Source organism: Fusarium proliferatum (assembly GCF_900067095.1).
Source record: "Fusarium proliferatum ET1 genome assembly, contig: FPRO_scaffold001, whole genome shotgun sequence".
Classification (NCBI taxonomy): Eukaryota; Fungi; Ascomycota; class Sordariomycetes; order Hypocreales; family Nectriaceae; genus Fusarium; species Fusarium proliferatum.
Genome location: NW_022194790.1, coordinates 483,536 through 495,733, shown reverse-complemented (window position 1 = coordinate 495,733; position 12,198 = coordinate 483,536). Strand labels below are relative to the sequence as shown.

Genomic DNA, 12,198 nt, shown 5'->3' with positions numbered 1-12,198 from the left:
CCACTGCTTTTTAAGGAAGAAATGGCCAATCGAGTGGGCGCAGATGGGAAGTGCCACGCCTTGGCAGGCATTCCGGTATGAGCCTCATAATACAGACCATCGAGATCTTCCAGTCCAGCAAGATCGACAGGTTTATGAGGGGGACTACATGTAAATAATGAGATCGATACATAACACTGAAAAGGCTACCTTGGATCGTTCTAACTCGCATCTTAGTGGGACAAGCTTGGCATGCAGTCCATTGATATTTATTTGCTTGTCTTGAAAAGTGTTTCAGCATCGGAATCAGATTGGAAGGGCGTCGTGATGAACTCAATGTGAGAGATACCCTTTGAGAAGATCCACCACCAGAGCCGCTAGTCCCGGGGTTGTCTATAATGTCTAAGTTGTGAGCTAGATGTGTTATTTGCAGTTGAGACTTGTGGCTGAGAGCTGATTCCAGCAGACAGAACTTAGTCCTGGGGTTGTCGGTGTTCGGCTTCGTTCAGGGCAATCTCAGACCGTTCGGCGTTTGACCATAAAGTTGAAGCAGTTCTTGAGGCGTGACTTTGAGATCGTAATGATGGCGAAGATAGCAGGCAGTTAGGATCCCTGAGCCAGGGAATGGTGGTTTGACAAACTTGGCAATCTTAGTGACAATCCCAGCTGTCTTGTCCCAAATAGCAAGGATTTCGATAACCAGTGGCTCAAGGCGGTGGAAAACCTCCAGCAACTCAGTCATCATCTCCATTATCTTATCCATGTTGCCATCTTCATTGGTAGAGGATTCAATGCGATAAGCAACGGATGCGAGAACAGGACATTGAAGTAGAGTTGACGGTTCCATGGCGAAGTGATTCTTTGATGCAGGCCACGGTTTGAGGCGAGTATAATAAAAGAACCAGAACCCTAAAGTCAGAAAATATTTAAATGAAGTGAGGACGTCGCAGGATAACTTAGGATACTTTAGGACAAATTTAGTAAAGTCTTTGACTAGGCTAGGTGCCTTGGTGTATTTCGCATCAATGATTCAGAGTCCTCGTGCTTCTGCTGTTGGCAGTTTCTTGCCTCCTTCTCAAGTGTTACGGCTCCCTGACTGGTTCCTGGGTCTACGCCCTCTGTTAGTGGGTATCAACACCGTAGGTCACTTGTCACGATTTCATGGGCCCTCAGCTATGTGCTGTAGCAAATTGGTCAAACACTATGGCATAATGTCTAGGTTATTAGCTAGATTTGTTATTTGCAGTTGAGTCTTATGGTTAGAGTAAAAGCCATCTGATTGGTCAATAAAGAGGAACGCCTCTCCACTGATTTCCTGCTCCGCCTCTTCTCTTTCAAGCCCTCATCTCTCATCTACCGATCTCGCCATAAGACTAAATGACACCTCTTACTCCTACGATCGCGGAAATACGCACATCCACCGAAGTCCTTAGCCCTCCTGACGCCTCAGCTACTGTTGTCAAAGTTGGGGAAAAATTCGCAGTCAAGTTCGGCCATACGGTCTCCCTCGACGAAGCTGAAGCACTCCAGTTCCTGTCATCGAACAGCAATGTTCCTGTACCAGAAGTCTATGCGACATTGGTGGAGCCAGCGACCGGGATCAACTTCATCGTTATGGAGTACATCAACGCCAAGAGCCTCGCAGATCTCTGGCCGTCCCTCGAAGCGCCCGATAAGCTGGAAATTACCAACCAACTTCGTGCAGCTTTACAGGGCTTGCGCAGCCTTGAGCCACCGTCCTATATGGGCTCTCTCAACCGGCGGCCCCTCACGGATGGAGTCTTCTGGACCCCGGAACAGAACCCAGCCATGTCGGGCCCTTTCGACACAGAGGAGGAACTCAATGAAGGTATACTCAAGCGGCTAGCGGAAACTGAGCCTCAGGCACACCTCAAACTCTTAAGGACACTCATGAGTGCGACACTGTTCAATCATCAAGTCAAATTCACCCACGGGGATCTGCAGCCCAAAAATATTCTTGTCAAGAAGACTGGATCTGATGAGTCGCCGAGATATGAGGTCGTAATCATAGACTGGGAGATCTCAGGATGGTATCCAGAGTACTGGGAATTTTGTAACGCTACGATCGCTGGTCGTTTTCGACCGGAATGGCTAGATATGGCGCAGGATATCATGAAGGTCTATGTATCAGAGTACCTGATGCTTCAGGCGATCCGTAGCCTTTTGTTCTATTAGGCGACGCTCACAACACTGGTAGCTTAGGAAACCCGCGGTCGCTTAGAAGTCGCCTAAGAGAGATTATCAGAACATAATTTCATAGTGTTACATTTTTTCATGAATGGAAAAAAATTGGATCTTCTTGAGAAATGGTGAGCTTCGGAAAATCTTTCCTCAAGATGCTAGAATCACGTCAATCGACCTGCAATTAAATTTTTTTTTCGCTTGATCAATTGGCCCCGTAAGAAAATATTCTTTGATTTCACTTGTTGACAAGCGGCGGAGAGGAGAGAAAGACCTCACAGGCTCGAGGATGCTCACGTGTAGAGTACCCGAAAATTGATCTCTAAAGCGATGATCATTGATCGCCGAGCCCCGCAGCTCATCACGTTCCGCTCTTGTTCAGGGTCGTGATTAGCTGATGTGAAACACTAAGATGGATCAACTGGCTTACAGTAGTTAGCCCGGGCCGCAAGCCGGCGATCAGATAACGTACTGAACCCAATTTAGTGTGTTTATTACTGCAATGGTGCAGATACTCAACAGCCATCTCAATTTCAAGGCAGGTAAATGGATCTTCACCACGTCAGTGGAGCGGGGCATTCAGCTAGCCACCCGTACTCAACTTGACCCTAATGCAGTGAGTTATAAATCACCAAGGTCCCCCAGAAAACTTGTATCTCACACTACAATCAATTGTCGTCAAGTCTCCGACCATGGCTACCGGAGCATCGCAACATGAGTCCCAAGTGGACACCCCCACTGCGAAAACAGGAGTGGAAGAGTCACAGAGTGAACTACCTATCTGTGACTGGACTGAAAAGGCCGAGACCAAGCTACGAAGAAAGTACGTCGATCTTCCCCCAACATCATGAGACGATACTAACACTTTCAACCAGAATTGACTTTACCATTTTACCAATGCTCATGCTCGGCCTCTTCGCCCTCCAACTCGACAGAGGAAACGTCGGCTACGCCATGACAACAAGCTTCACCGAAGATCTCGGCATAAACAACGACAACGTCAACACCGGAAACCAGCTCATGCTCGCAGCCGTCGTGATCTTCGAAATACCCTTCAACATGGTGCTATCCAAAATCGGACCTGCGCTTTGGCTCATCATCCAGATTTTGGCGTGGGGCACAATCGCAACGGCGCAAGCAGCTGTTCACAACAAACCGGGATTCTACGCCACGCGCTTCTTGCTTGGGATGTGGGAGGCTGGATACCTAGCCGCTGCGCTGACGATTCTTGCGTCTTTTTATACGAGGAAGGAGATGGCGATGCGGGCTACGTTGGTGTATGTAGGGAATTACTGCTCTGCGGGTGTGAGTGGGCTTCTCGCGGGTCTGATCTTCAGAATACCCGAGACGAGTGGTTTGAAGAAATGGCAGTGGCTTTTCATCATCGATGGTCTCTTCACGCTGGTCGTTGGTTTCGTCTTCATCTTGATCATGCCCCGCTCAACTACCAATACGCTTCCGCTGGCAGGCGTCGAGTGCTTCGACCTGTTCACGGCAGAAGAGAGGGATATCTTGGCCAAGCGGGTCATTATCGATGATCCACGAAAGCACGTAAAGCTCTCTGGCATCAGCCCCAAGACTGCGCTGCGCATTCTTTTGACAAGCTTCCCAATGTGGGGCCATTTCGGCATCAACGTCATTTCCATCACGCCCAAAGGCGGTTTGGTTTTCTACACACCCACGATTATCAAGAACCTCGGTTTTGGGGCATCTACTGCGAGTTTCCTGGCAGCTGTTAGTAACTTTGGCGTTTGCATCTTGGCCATACTTGTATCTTGGGTGAGCGATAAGACATTGTATCGAGGACCTCTCTGCTTACTTTGCGGCGTGTACTCACTCGTTTTCTCGGGTGTTCAATTCGCTGTTGTTGGGAGCTCCGACGTCTGGATGAAGTACGCTATACTCACGCTTCTGGGTTCAGGAGTGGCAGTATCTCAGAGTCTCAACGATGCGTGGTTCAGCATCAACACCGAAGATCCGCAGGTCCGGTGCATCGGTCTCGCGCTGGCTGTTGCGGGGTCTAACGTGGGAGGACTTGCTGGACAGAATATTTTTGTGAAAAGCGACGCGCCATACTATCGGAACGGCTTTCTGAAGATCTTGTGCCTCTACGCAGCTAGTATTATACTTGTTGCTGGTATGATATTCTACTACTGGAATGATAATAGGAGGATGGAAAAGTCCGGAGAACTAGAGGAGGCCGCGGGAACAGAAGGCTCTGGTGGAATCAAGAAGAGAAGAGTGAAGAACCAGCTGTAGAAGATATCTTTATATACATCTTTCTACCCCAAGTAAGCTCAATCTGGTGTACATAAGATCTCAATAATAACCTCGGATTGCAGGTAAAACCCCCCACAAGTTGGATGTTATAACACAACGCCTAGCAGATTTCTCCAGCATGAGTGCTGGCCGACTCCGTGCGAGCGATGTAAATAGAGCAATATCAAGCTCACATGTGACATCCCCTGCTCGACATTTCCCTGTCAAATACACTAGCATGACTGTTGAGCCGGGTTATTGATAGCATTGCCAGCTGCATTCAGATACTTCTTAAGCACACTAGTCCCGCCACACTTGTACTTAACAGCCTGAACAAAAGTCTGCGTGTTCAACTTCGCACCATCCCAGTTAGTATGCGTATTATCATTAGGATAATAAGTCTTGGCCTTCGTAGGACCCATGACCTGGAACAAAGCCACAGAGTACTTCGTATGGTTGATGTATTCGACTCCGGCCGCTTTAGCCACAGCTTCAGCGTAGTCTGCAAAAGGCCACTTCGATTGCAGTGTGTTGCCAGTCCAGTAGTTGCGATTAACCATACCGGAGATGACAGGTGTTGCTCCTTTGGCCTTGACGTCGGCGATCATCTTGCGGAGATACCAACCGAACGTGTGGACGACTTCTTTGCTGCCTGTGGTGGTGGTGACAGTGACGGTCTCTTCGCCAGTGCCTGGGAGAGTAGCGCGGTCAGATGTAGTGGGATCACCGTCGTCGTTGTGGCCCATCTCAATAACCACGAAATCTCCTGTAGCTGTCTTTGACAACAGATCGCTCCATAGACCTTCGTTGATGAAGGATCTAGTCGAGCGGCCGTTTTTGGCAAGGTTCGAGACAGTCAGGGCGGTGTAGTCTTGGATATAAAAGCCCCAGCTATCATGATAAATGAGTAAGGACGGATGTTCCTATACTTGGATGAGGTTACTTACCCCTGTAGGGCATTTCCCGTGGCATAGTTTGCCGTAGTGCTATCAGAACAGATCAGTAGCTTTGCTGCCTGGATAGGCGCTGCAAGCAATACTGAGGCGAGGATGGTTGAGAAGCGCATGTTGTATCCTTGGACGACTAAAAAAGGTTTATATGAGAACCAACCGTTTGTTTATCGCGAACAATATCGTCCTTTTAAACTTCTTTCAACGAGGCAAGGATCACAGCTTTACTGCTCTACACGAAGCTGGAGAGAGGTGGGAAAATTAGAGTCCGGAACAACCATTTCATATGCCGAGATCGGCAACCCGGCATAGATGCCATCCATGTCAACGTCCTAAATTGGCTGTGCGGAGGTAACATCAGATATCCGAATGCTTAATTAGGCCTTGTTATGGAAGGTTTATAGTTTGTTATACGCGGGTACGTCAACTTGAAACAGGCTAAGGCAGGAATGCGAGTAAAAAGCCCCGAACGGAAGATACCCCACGATTCTCCGTTCCTTGTTATAGATTGTGTGGGGGAGATCATCTACCCCACGATCTAGGTTGATCGCCAAAGTTAGATCGGGAATAAACAAGGCCGCTTTGTGTATTGCCGTTCTCTGTTATGCCCATTGTTGATTGAAATCAGAGATTCCATAGATTCTATGCAAAAATCACCATGAGGGCGTTAGAGAAATGGCTCAAGCTCAGCCCTAGCACCCAGTGATTTTCAGAGCATCCGGCTGGAGAACCGGAAGTTTGTATGGTGGCGGCGCTGAGACGAGTGGCAGGTGCTTTTGGCTGTGATGCACGCATGATGACGTGAGATCTTGAACAAATGAAAAATTGGCTGAAATGAATTTGATGAAACTTTCTAAGCTGTAGTCGAACTAGTATTGGTACTTCAGTTTAAAATTAAAGCGTCCCTTGCTCCCAGTGGCCTGAGTAAATTCTCTCTTGATGGCGAAATGTGCTCGTTGGCCATTTTCACGGCTTTAGACTTCTTCCAACCCTTCATTCCACCAAATCCTGTATCACCGTGTTACTCACTATCTTCAGGTGTGACTCGACGACGTGAAAGCAACTGTACTTAAACTTCAGACTCCTGAAGTATCACAAGTGTGCTAAACCTTGTTGTTGCACTATGAGTATAAAATGCCCGCGACATAACTATTGCTATATTTTCCTGCATCATTTTCTTTTTAAATATTATCACTTTTTATCGATTGCCTCTCACAAGATGAGCGAACCAACCCTTTCAGAAGTTTCCACCATGGCGTCCGCGGATTCCGCATTAGACAGCACTGAGTCGCGTGTCATTACCGGTTGGAAGCGAGTCGCTTGGCCAATACTTCGTACACTGCCTCTAGAGAAGTCAGCCGCCAGACTACCTGCCCCTATGCAACAGATCTCCGAAGATGTTCTCAAGATCGGGCATGAAACCGCCCAAAAGCATCACCTCTTCTCATCCTTCGAAGACATGAAGGATGGAATTCACTTTGAGAGGCGAAGTTGGAGGCCAACCCTCCTGATAGTTGCGCCCTGGTCCTCCGAAAAGACACCAATCTGGGAAGCAGCCTTGAAGGAAATGGTCAAGAGCTTGACGGAGCTGATAAAGGCATCGTCTATCCGTGACGGTGATATCGCCGTCGAAATCATCGCTCCTGAACTTACTCAGACGATTTACTACACTGGCATCGACGATCCGCATCTTAGTGCAACCTGGGGCTCTGTCCGTCCCAAGGTTTATGAGTGCCTCGAGTCCTTTCAAGCGACCAAAGGTCACATGAGCACCATTGGTCTCTTTCGGCATGGGGTGCTTCCAGCTCTCGAAGCCAACCCAAATACAGTTTATGTTTCGGTAGACTATGACTCAGACGAGACGGGATGGCATGAGGTCATCGCTGATATCAAGAAAATGCTTCAGGGTGAAGAGGGCTGGGGTCATGTGAATGTTCATATGGAGCATAATCAGAACTGGGCAGGAGGCTTTTTCGACTAAGTTTGCATATCAAATGAAGGCAACTTTGATGACATGGAAAGAAGCTTTGTTATACTGCTGATAAAGAAGAATGTTGGTAAAGCACAAAACTGTAAAGAATAGAATGAACTCTTGAGAGCAAGTTGTCAAACAGAAATGCGAACCAACTATGCATACTGCGCGAGAACAGAGCCTGCTTCCTTGCCATCAAACTCCAACCAGAACTTCATGGCAGCTTCCTTAGTAGAGATAACAAGATCGTACTGAACCTTCAACCATTCTCGCCCATCGAAACCCACGACCTTCTTGAACCGCGATCTGTCCACTGTAGTCAAATCACTCTTCAAAATGCAGTTCAATTTGACGTCTTTGGTAGGATATTGAGGCTGCACCTGAGTGTTCGACATCAACAGTTCATCTCGGAAATGGAGGTCATTCTCAGAGTAAGACTTAGGGATGTGCCGATGAAATGGATATCGTTCGTTACGGTCACGTCTCAAAGTCTCACCCATGATGATATACCAAGTCATCTGGTATTATTATTAGGTTCAGGGTCTTTGAGAATCAATGCAGACTTACTTTTTCTGTTCTGAGCCGGCCGGTCACAGGGTGGATGGATATTGGCTGACCTTTATCGACTGCAGGCTCGTACACGGAAAATGCACTTACTCCGTAGTGACGAGTCGCCTTGGTTGATACAACGTTTGTATACGAAAGGCGACTGAGAGCTGATCCCCTGAATACCAGTTAGATTTCATAGTGAGCTACATTAACATAACCTACTTCACGATAGCCGCCCATGCGTCCTCAGGTTGAATAACCTAACGTTGTTAGCTGTTGCAACTTCCCGCTCTGGTTTAGTCTTATACCTGAATGTCGGGGTTCTCATCCTCAATTCGGCTCTTGAGGTAATGGCTAGAACCGAAACCTCCCACAAGAAAGATGCACTGTTCAAAATTATTAGCATGGAGCATTAAACGAACACTGAACTAACATGAATAGGGTTGCCCCCCTTTTCCTCTGTAGCGGCCGCTAGTTGATCGTTGACCAGCTGGAGGATATCTGAAATCAAGGGCTCAAATATGTCATGTACCGTTTCCCTTCAAGTTACCCACGTCAGCATCTTCACGCTTCTTGGTAGAGGTAACTTACCCAGACATGAACCAAGAATCCCTCTCCAGACCCTCACCGACATTATCTTCGAGCCGAGCACCTGGGAAATTGATAATGAAATCATCGTCCAAATCTCCCGTGAATGATGTTTTAATATCTTGGTCAAACTGGCGTTCCGCTAGAGCCCATGCATCGAGGCTCTTGAGACGAAACCATTCCTCGTCCCCAATCAGGCCTCGAACAGCTTCTGCGAAACGCTTGTTCAGGCCTAGTGATCCGGACATGTTACCTGTGAAGATTTAGAGTCCACAACGGGTTGCAAAGAGGGGCCCAAGCTCACCTTTCCCAGGGACTAGTTCAGCGAGGTCAAGAGTTGGCTCAGTTGAGATGACTTCATATGAGATGAGGTCAACAGTTCCACCCCCAGCATCGCAGACGACAAAGCAATCACCGGACTAATCAAATTTCAGCTTCCACTTGAATATCCTAGTTATGTGTGACTTACACTTAGCGCTCGCCCTTGAGTCATGAATGTGTATAGAGCAGCAGCCTCGGGCTCCTTGATTAGCGTAACAGGATAGAGACCTGCTTTTTTGGCAGCCTGGATCATGTCAGCTATCACCAAGCACAGGAAGCGACTGATATGCGGTGATCAATACCTGTATGGTCCTTTCTTTGGCCTTGTCTGACCAGACTGCTGGGACACTCAGAACGAACGACTTCTCGCACAAATCCAGGTAATCCCGAGGCACCCTGGCCCCAATCTTCTCCAATGCATGTTTATACATGGCTGCCATGAAATCTGCGACAACATCAACGACATCTTTTGGGAGCCTCCTCATCTCTCGCTTCGCACTGCTCGATGGAAGATAAGAGGGTCTGGTTTGCTTTGGGTCTAGGAGTAGTTTGACGCCTTGGACATGATCATCACGCCAGGTAAGTTGTCCTCCCCACTTGAACTTTGTACTATCCTGAGGATCATATAAGATCGCAGTGGGAACTTTGGGTTGGGTGCGGCCCTCAAGTCCTACGTAGCACGTCAGTAATAAGAACTTAACAACTGAGGTTGTCATCGTGACAGATAAACTTACCAAGCCAATCAACGACTGGCCAAACGTCAGGCTTGCTACTACTGTTACAAAAGCAATAAGCGGCACCTGAGTATGTAGTTCCAAAGTCGAGCGCGATGATGACCCTGTCCTGGCTATCGAGACCTGCAGCGCCCAAGTCGACTGAAGGATCTCCAACAGCGTAGGTCCTCTTGTTGGACGAATTTGATAATGGAGCGAACCGAAATGCCATCTCGTTTTAGTAGCACTGTCGATTAAAAAGAAGAGTGGTAGTTGTAATTCCGTGGTTGTTTATTCTGTTGTTCCTTGTACGACTACTGAGAAACGGGATCGCGGTTATGATATAGAGTCTCAGCTGTGATATGATGATAATAGGTGTTCGTACAAATATAGAGCGGTATACACGGTGCAGCCTAATGTTTCACCACTGAATAACAAAAAACGACGTGCGAGGCTGTGTAGACTGACACTGGCTGAGCTGTCCAGGTCTGGCCATTTGCTTGAGCCAATGACTACACGGCGCACAGTTTCAGCATCGCCCAACATCAGATGGCCCAACTCCTCTTTCAGGTCGCCACCAATATTTAGGCTGCGATTGTGCCTTGCGGCATTCTAGCGCATTCTCACTGTCACGTCTCCTGCATAAGCGCTCGACGAGGAGAAGCGGCCATGAGTCGGCCAGACCTGACACTCTGTCACCACACCATCTCATCTCTTGCTCATTGAACTCTGAATGTCCATCCAACATGACCAAGACATCCTTTGTTACCCCAATTCGCAGATAACTTTAGGTGACGTCACATTATACTTTTTCATCCATATCACGTCTGACTACTCAGTTTATTCAAGGCAACGCTTTTTCTCAACAGAAAAGTCTTATAAGAACTATTTGTTTTTGGGTTCATGATGTCGTCAATGTTTGCTCCTTTCACAAGCACTCTCAAAAGACAACGTTCTTGTTCGAATTTAGTGGGCGCTCACCAACAACCACCGCGAACTAAGATAGCAGAGTACAGCACTCACACGAGTGAGGCAATGGACCAGTGGAACCAACAAACTCCAATAAGCATTATTCAGGTCATAAGCCAGTTACACCGTGACTTGAAGGCGGACTTGGATCGAAGCCTTGCTTCTTCTATTCATAGAATGAACGCACAACATCAGCAATGTCAGCAAGCCACCTCGAACAACATCAAGGAAACTGTTTGGAAAGCAATGGACAAATGGTTTGCTGATAACCAGAAGAAGCTTCCATTGCGGCAAGAAGAGCCCCAGACTGACTCACTTCAGCATTCAAAAACTGATGTGAGATTGGAGCTCGATGACATTGAGCATTGCGCTCACGTCGAGCAGTTAACCCGGAAGCTAGAGCTCGCCGATTCAGAATTAGCGACTTTGAAACGAAAGGCTAAGGAAACGGAATCACGAGCGGATCGACTCCGTAGTATTATCGTTTCCAGCGACGGGAAGCCTATCTTGGACGGCGAGATACAGAAGTTGTTCTCCGAAGTTCGCAAAGGAGTCCAAATGATGGCCTCTCGACTCTACTCGAAATCCGGCACATTTCAGAACGCTACAACAGAGAATAGTAAGGCTTTCTTTGGAGAGTTGAATGATCTAACTCCAGAGAGTCAGCGAGATGCCGTTCATACTGAATTGTTCATTTGCATCCAAAGTCATTTCTTCCCTAATGATGTGGGAGGATGCACTATTGGACATATTGATCCGAGCGTTCACAAGCAGCTCGCAGCAGCAGAGCAGTCTTTGATTCAAGCTGTTACAGCCAGTCACCCTGACGGTATGTCATCTCCCCTGATTGTACAAAACATTCCTCAGTTAACAATCTTATCTTCAGGATCTGGCCAAACGGCATTATCTGACTGGAGCCGCGCGACATTTAAGTGTATCGATCTTTTGAGAGATGAATCTGATGGTCCAGCCTCATTTGCGGCATGGCTTGAAGAATTCTTCAGGCCAGCTGAGACAGATGACTTACAGGAGCAAGAAAGGGGGAGAAAAAGACTTAGGAGGCTCTGCGACAAAGCCCGTGAACTTGGAAATCTCATGCGACGAGCTAAAGACACCGTTCAAGTTTTCACGGTCGAAGAAGGTCTCGCTTTCGCTGATTGGCAAGATTCGGTTGAAGAGTTGAGGTGCAACGGGAAAAGGAATTCTCTCGGATTGAAAGTCATCGACAGGTGCTTGTTTGGTGGTTTGAAGAAGATTTCGAACGATTATCCGACCAAGCCAATCTTGCTGGAGAGAGCCATGGTCTCAACTCGATTTTCCAGCTCAGCAAAGTAGATTAGTTCGTGGATATAGAGATATTCTGATACGAATTGAAGGATGCTAATTTTATCTTTGTGCTTTACTATAAATTGTTAGCCAATTGCTCATTCATTTCATGGTACAATTACCCTGCGATGTAACTGTTGAACATATCGCAAGACAACCGAACTTATGCTAAAGAAATTAATAGCAAAGCATATTTCTAATTGAGTACTGAGCAGCAATAGCCCGGTGATGTCTTGCTGAATGAAGTGCATGCCATGCTATCAACAATTGCCCATTGATGGAGAGACTACCCTTATCGGAAGAGGACCTATGCAGCCTGGGCTGGCTGCTGGTCAGACCGCCATTGGAAGTTTTGTTTGACAATCCAGGA

General features: G+C 47.4%; 7 protein-coding genes across 7 annotated transcripts; 4 read left to right on the top strand and 3 right to left on the bottom strand.

Annotated features, from left to right (window-relative positions):
* Window positions 1–484: 484 nt before the first annotated feature.
* Window positions 485–826, bottom strand: FPRO_01959 (uncharacterized protein; the record flags this gene model as incomplete). Its single annotated transcript, XM_031225683.1, has 1 exon — window positions 485–826. One exon carries the CDS (start codon window positions 824–826, stop codon window positions 485–487), a length of 342 nt encoding a protein of 113 aa, XP_031074514.1.
* Window positions 827–1,356: 530 nt separating this feature from the next.
* Window positions 1,357–2,175, top strand: FPRO_01960 (uncharacterized protein; the record flags this gene model as incomplete). The annotated part of the gene is made up of 1 exon (XM_031225672.1): window positions 1,357–2,175. One exon carries the CDS (start codon window positions 1,357–1,359, stop codon window positions 2,173–2,175), a length of 819 nt encoding a protein of 272 aa, XP_031074513.1.
* Window positions 2,176–2,873: 698 nt separating this feature from the next.
* FPRO_01961 (uncharacterized protein) lies at window positions 2,874–4,440 on the top strand (the record flags this gene model as incomplete). The annotated part of the gene is made up of 2 exons (XM_031225661.1): window positions 2,874–3,004; window positions 3,057–4,440. The coding sequence occupies 2 exons, from the start codon at window positions 2,874–2,876 to the stop codon at window positions 4,438–4,440; spliced, it is 1,515 nt and encodes a 504-aa protein (XP_031074512.1).
* A 233-nt stretch (window positions 4,441–4,673) lies between these two features.
* On the bottom strand, window positions 4,674–5,506 carry FPRO_01962 (uncharacterized protein; the record flags this gene model as incomplete). The annotated part of the gene is made up of 2 exons (XM_031225650.1): window positions 4,674–5,331; window positions 5,388–5,506. The coding sequence occupies 2 exons, from the start codon at window positions 5,504–5,506 to the stop codon at window positions 4,674–4,676; spliced, it is 777 nt and encodes a 258-aa protein (XP_031074511.1).
* Window positions 5,507–6,642: 1,136 nt separating this feature from the next.
* Window positions 6,643–7,371, top strand: FPRO_01963 (uncharacterized protein; the record flags this gene model as incomplete). Its single annotated transcript, XM_031225639.1, has 1 exon — window positions 6,643–7,371. One exon carries the CDS (start codon window positions 6,643–6,645, stop codon window positions 7,369–7,371), a length of 729 nt encoding a protein of 242 aa, XP_031074510.1.
* A 146-nt stretch (window positions 7,372–7,517) lies between these two features.
* FPRO_01964 (uncharacterized protein) lies at window positions 7,518–9,765 on the bottom strand (the record flags this gene model as incomplete). Its single annotated transcript, XM_031225628.1, has 10 exons — window positions 7,518–7,880; window positions 7,930–8,086; window positions 8,134–8,171; window positions 8,220–8,297; window positions 8,345–8,450; window positions 8,503–8,752; window positions 8,804–8,918; window positions 8,969–9,064; window positions 9,123–9,490; window positions 9,555–9,765. The coding sequence occupies 10 exons, from the start codon at window positions 9,763–9,765 to the stop codon at window positions 7,518–7,520; spliced, it is 1,782 nt and encodes a 593-aa protein (XP_031074509.1).
* A 674-nt stretch (window positions 9,766–10,439) lies between these two features.
* Window positions 10,440–11,837, top strand: FPRO_01965 (uncharacterized protein; the record flags this gene model as incomplete). The annotated part of the gene is made up of 2 exons (XM_031225617.1): window positions 10,440–11,331; window positions 11,389–11,837. 2 exons carry the CDS (start codon window positions 10,440–10,442, stop codon window positions 11,835–11,837), a joined length of 1,341 nt encoding a protein of 446 aa, XP_031074508.1.
* Between the last annotated feature and the right edge of the window lie 361 nt (window positions 11,838–12,198).